Genomic DNA, 17,873 nt, shown 5'->3' on the forward strand with positions numbered 1-17,873 from the left:
TCAGACAGCGTACACATTTTGCATTCACAGATCGCGGTTAGTAAGTTAAGGAGAGCATACGCCGTATTTTACGGCATGTGATATTCGTCATAAATATTGGTCTTTACTCAAAACCGTCGGGTCAACTTGAAATCTTATGGCTTAAAACCAACCATGGAACGCTTTTCAGAGTAGCGCAGCATTTTTCTAATTTTACTGGAGAAAGATTTGGAGCCTGATATTGAACCATCAACAAACTGGGACGAGAGGCCGCAATATGAGTTCGTTAAAATATAAAGGAAATTAGCCCACTGAAGGGGGTCTGCGAAACTTTTGCTCCAACTGGCGAACGATTCCAGCATTTAATGTAGTGAATTGAAAATATTTTGAAACATGCATCAGATACAACATACGACTTCTATCAAATATTTAAACCACGTGACTTCATTATCATTTTCCCCGTATAAACAACGAAATAGAGCCTATTTCAGTTTAAGATAGACACGTTATTTCGATTTTTTCCTGGGGTGGGGGGATAAAGGGCTTGAACTCAATGAATTTTTTTTCAAAAACTACGAAACTACGCCCGCTTATATGAAAAAACATTAGTTTTTCATAAAAGCGGGCATTTCATTTAAGTAAGGAACCATCAACCACCCGTCACCCTAACCCTTAAAGGAAGGGCCTTTTTCAAGGGCCCTCGAATTTTGCCCTTTTTCAAGGGCAAAATTCGAGGCATTGCAGTGTATTAGGTATGTAGCTACTTTATAATGTGTCACTCTTACTTAAGGAATTTTATGTAAAATTCTCAAAATTCAGGCCTTTTGCCAGAGCAGAAAAAATAACTCACGGGCTTGAAATTTTGCGCAGTAGTTTGTGTTAGGAAGTTAAAAAAATTACCGCACTAAGGCTTACCGAGGAATTTAAAATATTTTGTAAATTTGTTCTCTTTATTTGATGTTTTTTTCTAAAAATCTCAAAAAATCAAGTCTCTTGCCAGAGCATAAGACATTAACTCAAGAGAGATGAAATTTTGTGCAGTATAAATAGTTACTACTGTTAGAAATGTTTTTTCCCTGTCGAAATAATACTGAATTCTGATGTTTTTTAGACTGATGGATGAATAACTTTTTTTTTTTTGGAAAAGTTAATAATGAAATTTATGTGTTAACGTAAAATATTTCCCCCAAACAAACAACTTAAACAGAAAAAAAAATGCTCCAATTAATACAGGGTTGCTATTTTGTCCACTTTTTTGTAAAAAGTCTGGGACGCCGGAAGGAACTGGACAAAACTGGACGAGATGAAAAATAAACTGATTATCCATACATAAATTTAATGTTACGGTGTAAAAATATTAGTACATTATTCTAATACATTTTCTATTATGAATTAATCATTTAATTAAAATAGAACCATTAGCTTTAGAATTTCATAAATCTAAAAAATATTTAATTACACATTTCTGCGGCTAATTTTAGGTCATAATTTACTTTAAAGTAATAAAATTTAACAATGTGCATAAGTTATTGGACATGATTAGTCTATTATAACCAATAGTAGATAATAAACTCAATAGGAAAGTCAAATGAAATGCTTGGAGTCATACATACAAAACAAAGATTTATAAGCTAAAAATATTTTATAACTGTTATATTTTTCGAGTTTTTATTGATGTCACCCCATAGTAAAATATTTTATGCATATGTTAATGTCATACAAATTAAGAAAAATTACTACTTTAGTAGTGTTGTGGGTACGCAGAACAATGTACCGGAAGAGGCTGCAATAGGCAAGAGGGTAAATAGCTTTAAAAGGGCCATTAATCTTCATTGGGGACTAATAAATTGATTAGGAACAGCCTAGTCAAGAGCCTGTTGCTGATCATCACATTTGTATTTGTATTGTAAAAACAGATTTCAATTCATGCCAACATTTCTTTTATTAATATTAAGTAGTTTTTCTTTCTTTTTTTTAATATGATTTTTAATGTTCTGATACTCTAACTTTTAAAAACTTTTTATTTCTACTTTTTAATTTTATAAATGCACTTATTATGGGCAATAAACCTCCAAATCACAGATAAACATTTAAAAATTTACAGCTGATGTGATTGTTTTATAAATGTTATTACCTGCATTATAATTTATTTTAACACTCATTTGAATTTTTAACACACTTACATAAACTTCAACTGATCTTATTTCTTTATTTTCACTTTAAAATATTTTACAATCAATTGTTTATATACAGATTTATGTATGCTATTTTTATATTAAAATATGTCTTGAATACGAAAAATCTATATAATTATTTATTATTTTCAAGCTCCAAATTTTTAACTCAAAACTTTCAGTTTACTGACGAAGTGGACGAAATGGACAGCATGACATTTTGTCCGGGACGGTTTTTTCACGGGTTGGACAAAATAGGACAACCCAGAATTAATATCATAAGATTCAGCATAAAGGAACTATGCCCACATGATTATTGCTCTTTTCACCGTGACATAGGCCCGGCACAAGGGAAGGGAGAAGTGTCCCTATCGCTCAGCACTTGAAACGCCATTAGTCAATGAAAAAAACCATGCATTTAGTTTGTATGCACAAAACATAGTTTCGAATGCGTGAAATTTAAATTTGTCTTTTCCTTAGCGTAAGATACAAAATTGCATAGCCTTTTTAGTCCCAGTTTACTCTCTGTCAAACCTCCCTAAAAGTTGTTCGCTACAACTCGAAGACATCCTATATAGCCAAAAGTCATGGAGCCCTTTCAGTGTTCAACTCTTCCATTACGTTCTGTTATGAAATTTTAAACGAGCTGATGTGTGCATCACATGACTTCCTTTTACTCCATGTCATTTCCCCATTATTGGCAATTTTAATGTGAATCAATAGTTTACTCTCTAAATAGCACCAACATTGGCGAAATTGAAACAGATTTTAAAAAAATCGCCAAATTGGTCACCAAGTTGGCGACAAAAATTGGCGACCAAAAGACTGGCGATATACCGCCAAGTGTCCGCCAAATTATAACACCACTTAAGTTTACATCGAAATTAACGATTTCCCCCAAAAAAGGGGCAAAAGACCCCTTTTTGAGCATTCGAATGCAACCAAAATAAGAGGTGCACAACTAGACCCCACTAGAAGTCTACGCACCAAATTTCAACTTTCTAGGACATTCCTTTCTTGAGTTATACGACATACATACGCAAGTACGCACATACATACGTACATACAGACGTCACGAGAACACTCATTGTTTTTTTCTAGGGAATCGTCAAAATGGTTATTTCGCGTGTCTATACGTTCTTAGGCACTTATCTACATGTGGTCGAGTCGAAAAAAAAAAAAAAAAAACTCAACATTCATTCGGGGGTGAGCAAAATGGAAATTAAGGTCGATTTTTGAGTGAAATTTTTTTCGCGAATACAATACTTCCTTTTTTGTAAATGGAAGTAAAACGAGCTGATGCATGCATCACATGACTTCTTTTTACGTCAATTTAATGATAATAGCGCCTTGGAGTAAGCAAGGAAGCACTAAATATTTTCACACCTCGTTTCTTGCGACCGAAGCAAAAAAAAACGTTTTACACATATTTTTTTCCCCACTATTGGCAATTTTAATGTGATTCAGTGGTTAACTCTTTAAATATCACCAACATTGGCCAAACACTTCGTCTGAGCGATGTCGCAATATCCCATTCATGTCACATCACACTGCGCTATAAACAGTACGTCTATGTGATGTTACGAGTAAACGTCGCTGCAAAATTTCGATGCGAAATGCCCAGAGACGTTTCCCCCCTCTCTCGGAACTAGTACAGGCATGGGCAAAATGAAGAACTTTGCTAGCGAGTGCTAATTAGCTGCGACTTTAAATTTTTTAACTGATCGATGATCGGCGTGAATTATTTGAGAGTTTTTTTTGTTTGTTTTTCTGTGATTTTCCGTGGTAAATACTTGATTACTGATTAAGCAAGGAAATTCATAATGTTGTACTATTCTCTTATTTACTGTAAAAGAATTTTGAATAATCTTTAAAAATTCGAATTTATAGCTTTTTTTGTGAAAAGATAATAGTTTTTCTATGCGTTTTATAGTCTAATGTTGTCATTTTGGGTGATGGTTTATTTTAGTGATATATTCTGATCAAACCATTTATTTTAAAATTATGAGTTGTCGTAGGTAGTGGATCCTCTTCGATCCATTCAAAACGTTAGCTTATAGAATTGTTGCTATTTGTTATTTTACATCATGTTGTTCATTAATCGAATTATTATTATTTGCTATTAATATCATTTTTTCTTTATTTTTGCTTATCTTTTGATAACATTGTCTTGCAAAACGTATGAAGAAAACAATTAATTACTCTCCAATGTGTATTTGTTTACTTTTCAATATTTAAGCGCACATTAAATATTAACTTTTCTGTGCAATACAATTCAATTCAGAAATAGACAGAGAATAGTAATGTTTTCTTACTCTTTCTCAGCATTTCCGTTCCAGTTTGTCAGCAGTTTAGTAATTATAGTACAATAAACTTGGAATGATAAAGCATTTAACATGAATGCGGAGTAAGTAAGTATAAATAGTGTTGACCTATACCTCTGTACTATGCTGTGATTCCATCTATCGTATAACCTGCTACCCAATATTGAGTGAAGGCACTTTTGTGTGAACTGCATTTATTCAGCAATTAACTCAAGTAAGAGCTGCTTACCTGTATTATATTTTCAGATATTTATTGATTCATAATTACTAGCTCCTACAAGTCATGGGGACTTGCAGACATCAAATTGAAAAGTAAACTCTAATATCTTTAAAATTTTCTTATTTACATACACTGTAAAATTGCTTCATTTAATTTACTAATGCTTTTCCGTAAATTTACTGTACAATTTCCCCTTATAAATAGAAAAGTTCCGTTCTGGATTAAAAACGGAACTTTTCATGGAATTACTGGAAATTTCCTTTTACTTTAGCGCACTAACAGAACATGTCCGTATGTGATCGTTAGAGGGAGACTTTATCCGTGAAAAAACGGAATATCTCCAGCGTAGAAGATTTTTTTTAGTATTGAGAGACAACAAATGAGTAATGGCGGCGAAGCACGTTGTTTATTTCGTGCATGGAAATAGCTGTATACTGAACATTTTTCGAACTTTTTCAACTTCTCCATCAACATCTAAATGTTTTGTACGAAAGTAGTGATTACTGATTTTAACTGAAACGCGTAGAGCGTTTGTACGTAGGCTACGGTTTTTTTTTTATTTTGCAGCAATTTCGGATGCCGTAGCGGTCAGAAATCATTATCGCCGGAGACGAAGTTTTTGGTATCTTCTCATCCGATATTGATTGCTGGTGAGTGTTTACATTTTTACTATAAATAATTACTTTTTGAATTCTGTAACGATGATTGCTGCTTCAAATTAAGTTTTTATCTAGTTTGAACATTTAATTTCCCACAGACCTTTGTTTAAACTTTAAAACATCGTGACAAGTTTTTAAAATTAAAAAACTTCTATTAATATTAAAAACTTTTGTTTGCTAAGGGGATATTTTACAAAATTGTCTCGAATAACTAGGTAATTGTTAGATGGGACACCATTGAGTCTTGATTGTTTTATTGTTAATGAAGAATATTTTCTGCCTGTATGTAAGGTTAATGTAAAGATATTGCTTATTACTTAAAATACTACTGTTTTTTTTTTTTTGTTTTTTTATTAATTTATTTTAATTTCTATGAATAACAACTATGTATGTATAAACTTGCTTCTTGCAATTGATTAGATTTCAATTAACGAGTTGAAGCATCTAATTTTAGTTAACTACTTATGTTTTCAAGAAAACAATTTTAAATCTTGATTCCCCCCCCCCCCCCCTCTTTCAAACTTTTAAATGCTTGTTATCTACATTAATGAATATAATACATAATTTTTTAAGGAAATGAATATAAAAAATATGTATCAATCATTAAAAAAAGCATTATTTTGAGAAATTTGAATCATATTATTCTAAGCACTTTATTTAACATTCCAGATGCTGTCCACTTTGAATCCTCTCAGCACTGGAACCTTCCAAAGTGAGCCGGAGAATTTATTGATGGAATACGGATTCAACTGTGCAACTGAGTGAACAGAACTCCTTGAACAGAAAAGGGAAGTTCGCAGCGAATATGCAAATTGTAAGTATAAAACATGTTGTTTTACATATGCATTAGGGCTGGGCGTTGGACTGATACATCGCCAAAACCCAGTGTAAATCCTGCATTGTTAAATCGGTTTCTAATTTTTCTCTTAACCAATTCACTGGTTCCGCACTGACTGCAAATCGAAGTGCCAATGCACGGACACCGGTCTACGATCATTGCCGTTGTAATATCTTTATTGTTTCAAAGCGCCACTGGAAGCGGCACCCTGATGGGAGGTCACTGTGAACTACCAACAGTGTTCTACGTCGACAAATTTTTCTGATGATTCTGTAAATTTGGACACTTCACTGCAAAACTGTTTGAAAATTTTAAATAGTGATGTTTAATGTCTCTTCTCATTAGATGCACTTTTGTGCTCATGCTCGTATTTTATCATTCGGTAAAATTCAGAGTAAAGTAAAGACCCCAGTAATTGGCACTTTAAGAGTTTGTCCTTAAACTTACCTCTGTTTTCAGTAACTTAGAAAAAAAATACTTTCTTGCAAATATTTTTGTATCAAAGAGTGCACATCTGTGCATCTATTTGGTTCACTAAAATCAAAAATATTTGAATCGATACTTTTATAAAAATAGGCATATAAAAAGTTACCAAAATCACCAGTAATTGGCACCTGATACCCCAGTGTATGACACCTTGGGATCCAGTAATTGGCACATGTTAATAGAACTGGAAAATCACTTATTTTTTTACTTTTAAATTACATACAAATTTTATCATCATAAGAAACATGAGTAATGTTAATGTAAAGTAGGTAATCTTTACTAATAATAAAGCAGAAAGTCTCTCTGTCGCATCTCTGTCTGTCAGAATCTCTCTCTGTCCGGATCTCTGTCTGTCAGGATCTCTGTGACGCGCATAGCGCCTAGACCGTTCGGCCGATTTTCATGAAATTTGGCCCAAAGTTAGTTTGTAGCATGGGGGTGTGCACCTCGAAGCGATTTTTCAAAAATTCGATGAGGTTCTTTTTCTATTCCATATTTAAGCCCATTTTTCATATAAATTTGATAATATATGGGGAAGAATGTGTTTATCTTTCTTTTTCTTTATCTTTACTAATAATAAACCTGGAAGTTTCTCTGTCTGGATCTCTCTCTGTCCGGATTTCTGTCTGTCTGTCAGTATCTCTGTGACGCGCATATCGCCAAGACCGTTCGGCCGATTTTCATGAAATTTTGCATAGAATTAGTTTATAGCATAGGGGTGTGCACCTCGAAGCGATTTTTTGAAAATTCGATTTTGTTCTTTTTTCTTTTCCAATTTTAAGCCCATTTTTCATATAATTTGATAATATGGGGAATAATTTGTTTTCTTTATCTTTATCTTTACTTATAATAAAGCTGAAAGTCTCTCTGACTGGATCTCTGTGCTGTCTGTCTGGATCTCTATGACGCGCATAGCGCCTAGACCGCTCCTCCGATTTTCATGAAATTTGGCACTAAATTAGTTTGTATCATCGGGGTGTGCACCTCGAAGAGATTTTTCGAAAATTCGATGCAGTTCTTTTCTATTCTAATTTTAAGAACAAAATTATCATAAGATGGACGAGTAAATTACGAAACTATCATAACGTGGAACCGTAACATGGACACAAGCTAATTGGCGAGATACGAAATTATCATAACGTGGAACCGTAACATGGGTACAAGCCAATTGGAGAGAAAATTCGCCACACAGGCGAACCAAAAGACCTTTTAATTTTTCTATTACACTGTAAAATTGCTTCATTAAATTTACTAATGCTTTTCCGTAAATTTACTGTACAATTTCCCCTTATAAATAGAAAAGTTCCGTTCTGGATTGATAACGGAACTTTTCATGGAATTACTGAAAATTTTCTTTTACTTTAGCGCACTAACAGAACATGTCCGTATGCGATCGTTAGAGGGAGCCTTTATCCGTGAAAAAACGGAATATCTCCAGCGTAGAAGATTTTTTAAGTATTGAGTGATAGTAACAAATGAGTAATGGCGGTGAAGCACGTTGTTTATTTCGTGCATTCAGATAGCTGATACTGAACATTTTTCGAACTTTTTCCTCTTCTCCATCAACATCAAATTGTTTTGAACAACAGCAGTGATTACTGCATTAACTGAAACGCTTAGAGCGTTTGTTCGTAGGCTACGGTTAGTTTGTTTATCTTGCAGCAATGGCGGATGCCGTAGCGGTCAGAAATCGCTATCGCCGAAGACGAAGTTTTTGTATCTTCTCATCCGGGATTGATTGCTGGTAAGTGTTTCCATTTTTACTACAAATAAATCCTTTTTGAATTCTCTAACGATGATTGCTGCTTAAAATTAAGTTTTTATCTAGTTTGAACATTTAATTTCCCGTAGATCTTTGTTTAAACATTAAAACATCGTGACAAGTTTTAAAAATTAAAAAACTTCTATTAATATTAAAAACTTTTGTTTGCTAAGGGGATATTTTACAAAATTGTCTCGAATAACTAGGTAATTGTTAGATGGGACACCATTGAGTCTTGATTGTTTTATTGTTAATGAAGAATATTTTCTGCCTATATGTAAGGTTAATGTAAAGATATTGCTTATTACTTAAAATACTACTGTTTTTTTAATTTTTTTTTATTAATTTATTTTAATTTCTATGAATAACAACTATGTCTGTATAAACTTGCTTCTTGCAATTGATTAGATTTCAATTAACAAGTTGAAGCATCTAGTTTTAGTTAACAACTTGGGTTTTCAATTCTCTCCCCACCCCCCTCTCTTTCAAACTTTTAAATGCTTGTTATCTACATTAATGAATATAATACATAATTTTTTAAGGAAATGAATATAAAAAAAATGTATCAATCATTAAAAAAGGCATTATTTTGAAAACTTTGAATCATATTATTCTAAGCACTTTAACATTCCAGATGCTGTCCTCTTTGAACCCTCTCAGCACTGGAACCTTCCAAAGTGAGCCGGAGAATTTATTGATGGAATGCGGATTCAACTGTACAACTGAGTGAACAGAACTCCTTGAACAGAAAAGGAAAGTTTGCCGCGAATATGCAAATTGTAAATATAAAACATGTTGTTTTACATATGCATTAGGGCTGGGCGTTGGATTGATACATCGCCAAAAACCAGTGTAAACCCTGCATTGTTAAATCGGTTTCTAATTTTTCTCTTAACCAATGCATTGGTTCCACACTGACTACGAATCGAAACGCCAATGTACGGACACCGGTTTACTATTATTGCCGTTGTAATATCTTTATTGTTTCAAAACGCCACTGGAAGCGGCACCCTGATAGGAGGTCACAGTGAACTACCAAAAGTGTTCTACGTCGACAATTTTTTCTGATGATTCTGTAAATTTGGACACTTCACTGCAAAACTGTTTGAAATTTTTAAATAGTGATGTTTAATGTCTCTTCTCATTAGATGCACGTTTGTGTTCATGCTCGTATTTTATCATTCGGTAGAATTCAGAGTATCGCTCGGCAAATTAAAAAATCATCCCTTCCCGAACATTTAAAAGCGGGGTTGTCTGTAAAGAAGTATCATAAGTGAACGAACAACTTTCACTTTTCCCAAAACTCGCAGTAAATGCAATTGCTTTTAAAAACCTTTTTGCAAAAAATATATTGATGAACAAAGTTGATCAGATAATAACTCTACAAAACAAAGCAAAATGAAATCTCAAAATAGGAGCAAAGGTTGTATGCACGAATTTTATTGCTTTGAGTTACCTCTTTCCAAAAGCAAGATGATATTGCTTCCACAAGCTTGCATCTGTTTGTATTGAAAAAATAGGTTCATTGTAGTTTCAAAACAGATGACTAATATTTATTGCTACCTTGTACACAGTTTTTTTTATTTTTGACAATTTTTTGCTGGTGCTAGAACGTGTTTGTAGCATTTATATTTTTTCATTTAGAATATATGTATTTTTTAAAATTTAAACAAGCAATTATAAGTGAAATGAAGAAAGAAAAAAAAAATGTACATTTTGATGCATCATAACATCGTGATGTAAGGTTGGCGATGCATCACAATGTAGAAATCCCTACAATGCCCAGCCCTATTTGGAAACATAAATATGCAAGTATAATGAATATAGTATGCATATGCAGGAGTTCGACAAAAAATGTGAACTCTTGAGAGGTAAAAAGAAATTGTAGGTTACCGACAAATTACATATCCGAGTTAATTAGGAAAATCTTAGCTTCTGAAAGAGTCTTGCTCTAAAACAACTTGTCGACATTTTTTTTTCTTTTTTTAGTCACCTCGGTGACCTGTTGGATCCAGTATATTTGTAGATCTGGTGCCTGACCTGTTACTTTGAGATTTTCAATACTGAGGAGCAGTGGCATAGCTACATCAAGTGGTGTGGGTAACTGAATTTTGCGAGGCCTCTGATTGTAACTAAAAATTACATTTGAAGCAAATAAAACCAAATATCACATTTACCGGCTCGGGATATCAATACAAAGCCAATCATATTCTTCAACATCATATTTCAGTGTTTTTATTCATTGATTTATTAAAAGTGCTTGAAGGGAACTTAGACTTGCATGTTGACTGTTGTTGTTGAAAATTCGTTATACATTATTTGTAAATATAACAGGCGAACCAAAAGACCTTTTTAATTTTTTTATAATGGGGAAAGCCGTGCGAATACCACTATTAATTGAATAAGATATTTCATTTTCCACTTTGCTCCATAAAAAAAAGTTGAAAATTTCCACTTTTTTTTTTTTTTTTTTTTTGAAACTGCAAATTTACTGCCAAAATTAAAAAATACAGTTTCAATGTTAGTTTTATTTTAAATAGAATGTTCTTTCTTTACGTACTATAATTTTCAAAATAAATTTCTAATTTTTTCATTTTGAAAAAGCTCAGTCATCTTAACTATTTCACTTTGCCCCACATTGCCCTACTCAGCACAAATGGTTGGCTGTTTATCAGTTACTAGATTACTATGAATTATGACGACAAAATTTACACACATGAAAATTTTCTGCTTTAAGTCTAACAAAAGTAATTTTTAATTATTGCAGTGTAATCTAGTTTTAACGACATAGCTGCTTTAGCAAATAAAACTAATAAAGCAGACAGCCTATCCTAACCCAACACACTTCACAATTTGTTCTAAAATGCAGAATGTCTGTAAACCGAATTCAATGATAATTTAAAGAGTAACTGATGTTAAACAGAAGTCTTTCCGCTTGCGGAAGGATATACTTTTAAGTTTAAAAACCCGATTGGCCCTGAGAAATAAAGCCTAACAATATTTTACTGTTTTAAAAATAAATTTTTTATGAAAAAAAAAGTTTCCATGAAAAGTTTTTCAGGTGTATAATAATCAGTCAGAATCGGATTAATATAATTTTTACAGTTTTATGTGCGGAGGGGTTAAGGAGACCAAACTAAGAAGGCGTAACTTTGGCTCTCGTTGACCTGAGTTGAACTATAACATATACACTGAAAAAATTAATTCTGCACCAGCTGCAATTTTATACGATTTTGTGGAATTGTGCATTATTGCATCCTTCCAAATAAATGCAAAAGGAGATTGAAAGTACAGTACAAGGACAAATCATAAACATAAAAAAATAATGATTTTTTTGTGGGGGGGGGGGGGGAGAATATAGTAGAAAAACATCCAGGTATAACTCCGTGATATTTATTGTGATTCACAAATTCATGATTCCTTTCCTAACAGTTCTTTTGAAGTTTTTGAATAATATTCTCGAAACAATTCTTATAACCTGCTAAAATATTATTTTTTCATGGATAAGTTTTGTTTTGTTTCTTGAGAGTCAAGTAATGATGTTCGGAACAAAAATTGAGTTAGCAAATAAAATGTTACACTTACTATAGTTAGGGCAAACCTAACCTGGAAGCATTGTGAAAGCTAAGCATATCCGAAGCTCAGTATTACTTGGCTGCAGGGTTAGGTTCGCCCCAACTATAGCTAGGCGAGAATTAGAAGAGATCGATAATTGTTTTTGAGCTTGGCACGTTCAATTCTAACATATAAACTACTCCACACTGCCACTTTTAAAATTGAAAGTATTAATTTAAAAATTGTTGCAAAAAAAATGCATGGGTGTTTACAAATTAACTGTTTCTGAAGTAAGATGCCTAATTTCTCTCCAAATTTCGACAGTGCTGTTGACTACTTTTTTTTGCTTGCTGTCAGCGTATTACCTCATTGTCAAGAAAAATAATGTCAAATATCTTACCGTAGGTAATTGATGTTTTCATCTGCATGTTTATGACATGACACTTGGTAATTTATTCAATAAAATGTTCATGTGTTAAAATTTTTTGATATCATGCATTAATACTTTTATTCTTGTAATTTAGGTTTGTGACAGTAATTGTGAAAAATTGGAATCGTCCAAAGGTGGCCCAGTTGTACCTATCAATCTTATTTAATCTCTATATATGAGTGCAGAAATAAAAATGGTACTGATGATGACAGCAAAGCAAACTATTAATTCGACATTGGCACAAGCAAAAAATTTTAAAAATTGTGTAGCACAAGATCTGCAATAAATGATTTTGTACTTGTAATAAATGTTTGGTTTTATTGAAAACAATGTTAACTATGCACAATTGATGTTTCAATAATTTTGATAAATTTAAATTTTGTGGCAGTTATTGTTAAATAAAACATCGCACAGTTAATTACAGGAATTTTTTTTTGTCGGGGGGAGGGGGAGAGGAGGGTATTTTTGTAAAGACAGATTTAAAAAAGAAAAAAAACAGTTGGTATGATTTGCGTTTATTTCATATGTTTTGCAATTGTTTGTTGATAAAAGATTTTAATACAATAAAATGCAAAGCAAATACATTCCCAGATGGCTGTTATATCTTCCCTCTGTACTTTCAAAAGGGAAAGATGCATAGTTTCTGCATAGTAAAAATGTGTTTCTTCACTTTTAGGAAGTTTCACAAATTTTTGAAAGTTAAAGAAGAAATTTGTGCAAATGCTCTAATAAAACTGCTTTTCTTTTTCTTTCTTCTTTTTTTTTTTTTTTTTTTTTGCTGTTTTTCAAAAAAAAAAAAAAGAAAGAAAAAATATATGGGCTTTTAAAATCTCCAAATGTTAATTCATTATGCTTTAATTGCCCAGCTATATTTTCAAAACAATAGTTTTTTAAACTGAAAATATACGTGCATAAAACGGAAAATATTTATATTATAAACTGAAAACATCAGTTCATGAAACGGAAAATATCTACGTTAAAAACTGAAAACATCAGTTCATAAAACGGAAAATATTCCGATTGAGAACGGAAAATAGCAGTTTTAAAACGAAAAGTGTCCGTGATAAAAACTGAAAGTGTCAGTATGAAAAAACGGAAACCATCCGTGATAAAAACGGAAAACACCACTTCTGTAAAAAAACGGAAATTTGTCGGCAACTCTGCTGCCAGTACATTTTCCGTTTTTTTGAGGGAATTTTAAAATACAGTGTACATCTCTCTGTTTGAAAAACCTTATTTGATTGTGTCATATATAGTAAAAGAAAATCTTCAAGTTACTTGAGATAATTTCAATGTAATGACTGAAATATAAGATGAAGTACTAATGATTGGACAAAATTGTACAATACAAACAGATCTGAATAACTCAAAGTTTATGACTTGAATATTCTTTATCTCGAAGTTTTCATCAGGTCCCAAAGTTTTGAGACTGTTGTGGAAACTTCTCATAACTCGAACGTTTAGCCGGTCCCTTGGGACTCCGAAGTTGTTGGGAGTTGACTGTATCTTTAAAAAATACAATCAGACTCACATAAGATTACGTAATCCAAAAAGTTTATTTCCCATGAAGATTTAAACCATATTTTTAAAACACGGTTGAGGTTTCCCCAATGTACCTATAGTGAAAAGCATTAACTTTTTTTAATTAAAGATTCAAAATAATAAATTTATTGCTCGAAATAGGTAGCTTGGAATTCATTTCATGTTTAATATTTACTGTACTGTACTTAATAAACGTTTTGCTCTTTCATAAGAATTATTTTATTCATGATTTATCTTTCTTATTTCTTGTTATTTAAAAATAAAATGTGCATATACTTTCAAGATTTTGAAACAATGCGCAGAAAATAATCAATTACGTATAGTAGTTTAAAAGAAAACATTCCTTTTAATAACAATTAAGGTGGTGTAAAACCTGTATAGTTTGTTATTTTTAAATACAGAAACGTTTTGAATTGAAGAAAATATTATAGTAACAAATTTACATGATGAAATTACAAGCACATGCTGCACACTAGCAAGCGAGAGCAACAACAACAACAGCGAAGATGTTGCCCAACTGCATTAACATAACTTCGTAAGAGTGACTTGTTGCCAAACAACTAACTTCGCTCAATATTAAAGTAAACTTACAGTTAAGTTATAAAAAGAATGAAAATAATATTTAAACAGTGTAATGGCTATTTATTTAATATAGTTGACCACTCTTCTCAGGTAAAGAATTAGTACTTTTTCATGTTAATCATCCTCTATAAGTTGAGCACATAAAGTACTGCACTGCAAGTCGTCACTTTATTATTATTATATTTTATTATTTTATAAGAATAATTTGCTGTAACTTCTTTTTTGTCTACTTTTTATAAATATTTTTTTGGTAAGAACAACAAATGCATGCTTAGACTGTTGTAAAACAATTCTTAAAAACAAATAATTGTCAAAGAAATAACTAAGTTTATGAATAATGTTAAGTAAAAATTTTGAAAGTAAGGTATTGAGATGGGGAAATGTTTGATATATTAATGGGGAGATATTTGATAAGTATATTTAGCAATGAGGAATCTACTTTTGAATTTTCTTATGGAATTTTCAGGCGTATTTGTGATTTGAAAGTTTTGGGTTGCTGTTTCCGAAAATTTTAGACTGACAACACATTCTAAAACTAAAAAATTAAAAGTTGTTTTTAAATAAGTTCTTAATGATTTCAATGATTTTTGTATGTATATTTGGAGAGTTTTTGCGTGGATGGGGGGGGAGGGACTTTAAATTTTCTTGGGATTTTGGCGGTTTGAAAGTTTGATGTGTCCACGTTTTGAACAAATAAAAAATACAGCATCAAGTATCTGAAAAAACTTGATGTAAATTTTTGTAAAAAACCTCATTTAACAGAAACAAAAAATAAAAAAAAGTTTCTTCAAATAACGCAAAATGTCTTTCATCTGACAGAAAGAATATAACAGACGTTCTTCAAACAACGAAATAAATCATTCATGTAACAAACAAAAATAACGAGTGTTTCTTCAAATAACGAAAAACTGACTTCATGTAACAGAAACGACCATAACGGACGTTTCTTTAAATAATGGAAAAATGTCCCTCATTTAACGGAGAACTAAAGAAACGGAAAATTGTCACATGACGGAAAATATTCCTTCTACAACGGGGAAAATATGGACGAAACTTTCTTCATTTGACAGGAGAAAATAGAAACGGAAATACGTTAAAAATCGGGAAAGTCCGGCAGCACTGCTGCCAAGAAAATTTCCGTCAATTGAAGGAAGAAATTTTGAGAGTGCGGGGCGAAATATTCAGAAGTATCTGTGCTACAAAATAAAAGTTAAAAAAAAAAAAAGTTAGAAACCCATAAACTTGCACCAAATAATGTTTTGGAGTTTAAAGGATCCTCTTCTTCAATGAAGAAATATTTGAGTGTACGGATATAAAGTCATTCTACAACAGCAGAAAAAAAGCTTTTGTTAGATGGTATTTACATTCATAAGAATCCGTTATTTACATCCATAAAGATTACAATCCACGCAGGGAAACGCTTTTTTTTTTTTTTTTTTTTGAAGCAAAAACACTAAAACAATATTTAAAATATCATTTTCTCCATGTTTTATGCTTGTCTTTTTTTGTTCTTTCTTTCTTTATTAATTTTAATTTATCTATTTCTTTTTGTTTTTTGGTACCTTTGTTAGTGGTTTCTAAAATGAAATATTGAAATAGTTCGAAGTTCGCCGGGAATTAAAATGAAAGATCTTCTTAATATTATCTTTTAAATAAAACATACCCTTAAGTTTATTAAATAAAAGAAATCTTTTTACGCGTTCTGTTTCATTACCTTTCTCCGATAATGTTGGTTCCAAGGAAATCCATTGGTTAGATCAGGATTTTTATAAGATGAACTTTTCCTCTTAGTGCCTAGATTTATGGTATTTTGAACAGTACAAGTTCTGACAAAAAAAAAAAGTATTCAAGTCAGAAAATAAAACATGTGAAAGAGGTGTCCTGGTCAAAATTTTCTGAAAAGAGAATTTGTTTTTGGAATCAAACTAATCTCTCTCAAAGGTTATTAGGGTCACAGTTAGATCAACTTATCGACGCACATATTTCTCAATATTATGACCTTACATTCAACTTATTTTTCTATATTTACTTGATTATTTACTTTATTTGTAAGAAATATTTTTACAGCAAAGTAAGCCGCCTTTTAAAGATTTCTTCTTTTTTATTTTTATGAAAAGTAGGCTAAACACTGATTCAGCACTTTAAATCGTTTTTCTTCGTGTTTGACACACAACAGTCGATTGTTTTAAACTTTCAAGCAAATTTACGAATAATTCGGGGAGATCAAGCATGTAAACTTACTTGCTTAACATGGTGTAGCTTGTCAGATAAAGTTTTAATAGTGACGTCACGTGCAGCCGGAGGTTTCATTTCTGGGTTGTATTTTTGTGCCGAGATCCCAATTCCAGCTATAGTTTTAGTGTATCTATAAGAGAAAGAAGACCTTATAGTTTTTTCTTTACAACATTCAAAAAATGTATTTTGAATCACATGCATTCAGTGAAACTATTTCAATTGTTAAAACTTTAAGCAAGCAACACAACTTTTTGCTTTTTTGTAACAGTGAACAGTGTCAGTTCAAGCACATTGCCTGAACTGTTTTCTATTAACTGTCATATAGTTGCCTTCTGAATAAGTTTAATGCGTTTACATGTTTTACACATGTTTTACACGATCAACGTTGGAAAAAAAAATTATCACGTAAACAGATAAAACGCTGCACCAACAACATGAAAACAATTTATTAGTACAATTCATGAAGTGTGTGCATAAGAAGACAGCCTACTAGCTTTCAAGCAAATAGAACAAATATATGAGAGGCTTACAAAAAACTGAAAGCTACCGATTCTCAGGGCTCAAACTAATGATATATAAACGTTCAATGTCTGGTTGATAAATGTGACTGGTGGCTACTTGGTAATATCAATTCATTTTTAAGTATTTTATTTTTACCTTGCATTTTATTAATATTTGTGGTATACATTTATAAATATTATTACAACTACACAGCAATTTAGTTTGATCTAGTAAAGTGTTACCGACTTGTTTCACTTCGTAATAATGGGTTAATTCGTGTTGTTCCAGGAGCTTTAAATCAGATAATTTCATTGGCATTACTTGGTAAGTTTCATCGCATTGGTAAAGTTCAAATAGGCTTTACTTTACAGCATGTCATTGATGTCCCTTGGTCATTGTCATTGGCTTGTTCGGTTTAAATCCGCTGGTTTTCCCTTCGGAATCTTTTTTCGCCCTTTTTGTCGTTCCATAGAAATAAATAAATCTATAGTATTCTTTAAAATTCTTGATTAAATCCCTTTTTTTTTGTTGTTTACTACACGAATTTAAAAGACTTCAGTAAAGAAAATACAATTTATATTAAAAC

General features: G+C 31.8%; 1 protein-coding gene across 1 annotated transcript in view; it reads right to left on the reverse strand.

Annotated features, from left to right (window-relative positions):
• Window positions 1-17,873, reverse strand: part of LOC129218499 (glypican-5-like) — a 198,614-nt gene that overhangs the window by 9,081 nt on the left and 171,660 nt on the right. The window contains exon 5 of the mRNA XM_054852784.1: window positions 16,793-16,916. Coding sequence (XP_054708759.1) covers window positions 16,793-16,916 — 124 coding nt within the window. The remainder of the gene's footprint in view (window positions 1-16,792; window positions 16,917-17,873) is intronic.

This window comes from Uloborus diversus, chromosome 3 (genome assembly GCF_026930045.1).
Source record: "Uloborus diversus isolate 005 chromosome 3, Udiv.v.3.1, whole genome shotgun sequence".
In the NCBI taxonomy this organism is placed as follows: Eukaryota; Metazoa; Arthropoda; class Arachnida; order Araneae; family Uloboridae; genus Uloborus; species Uloborus diversus.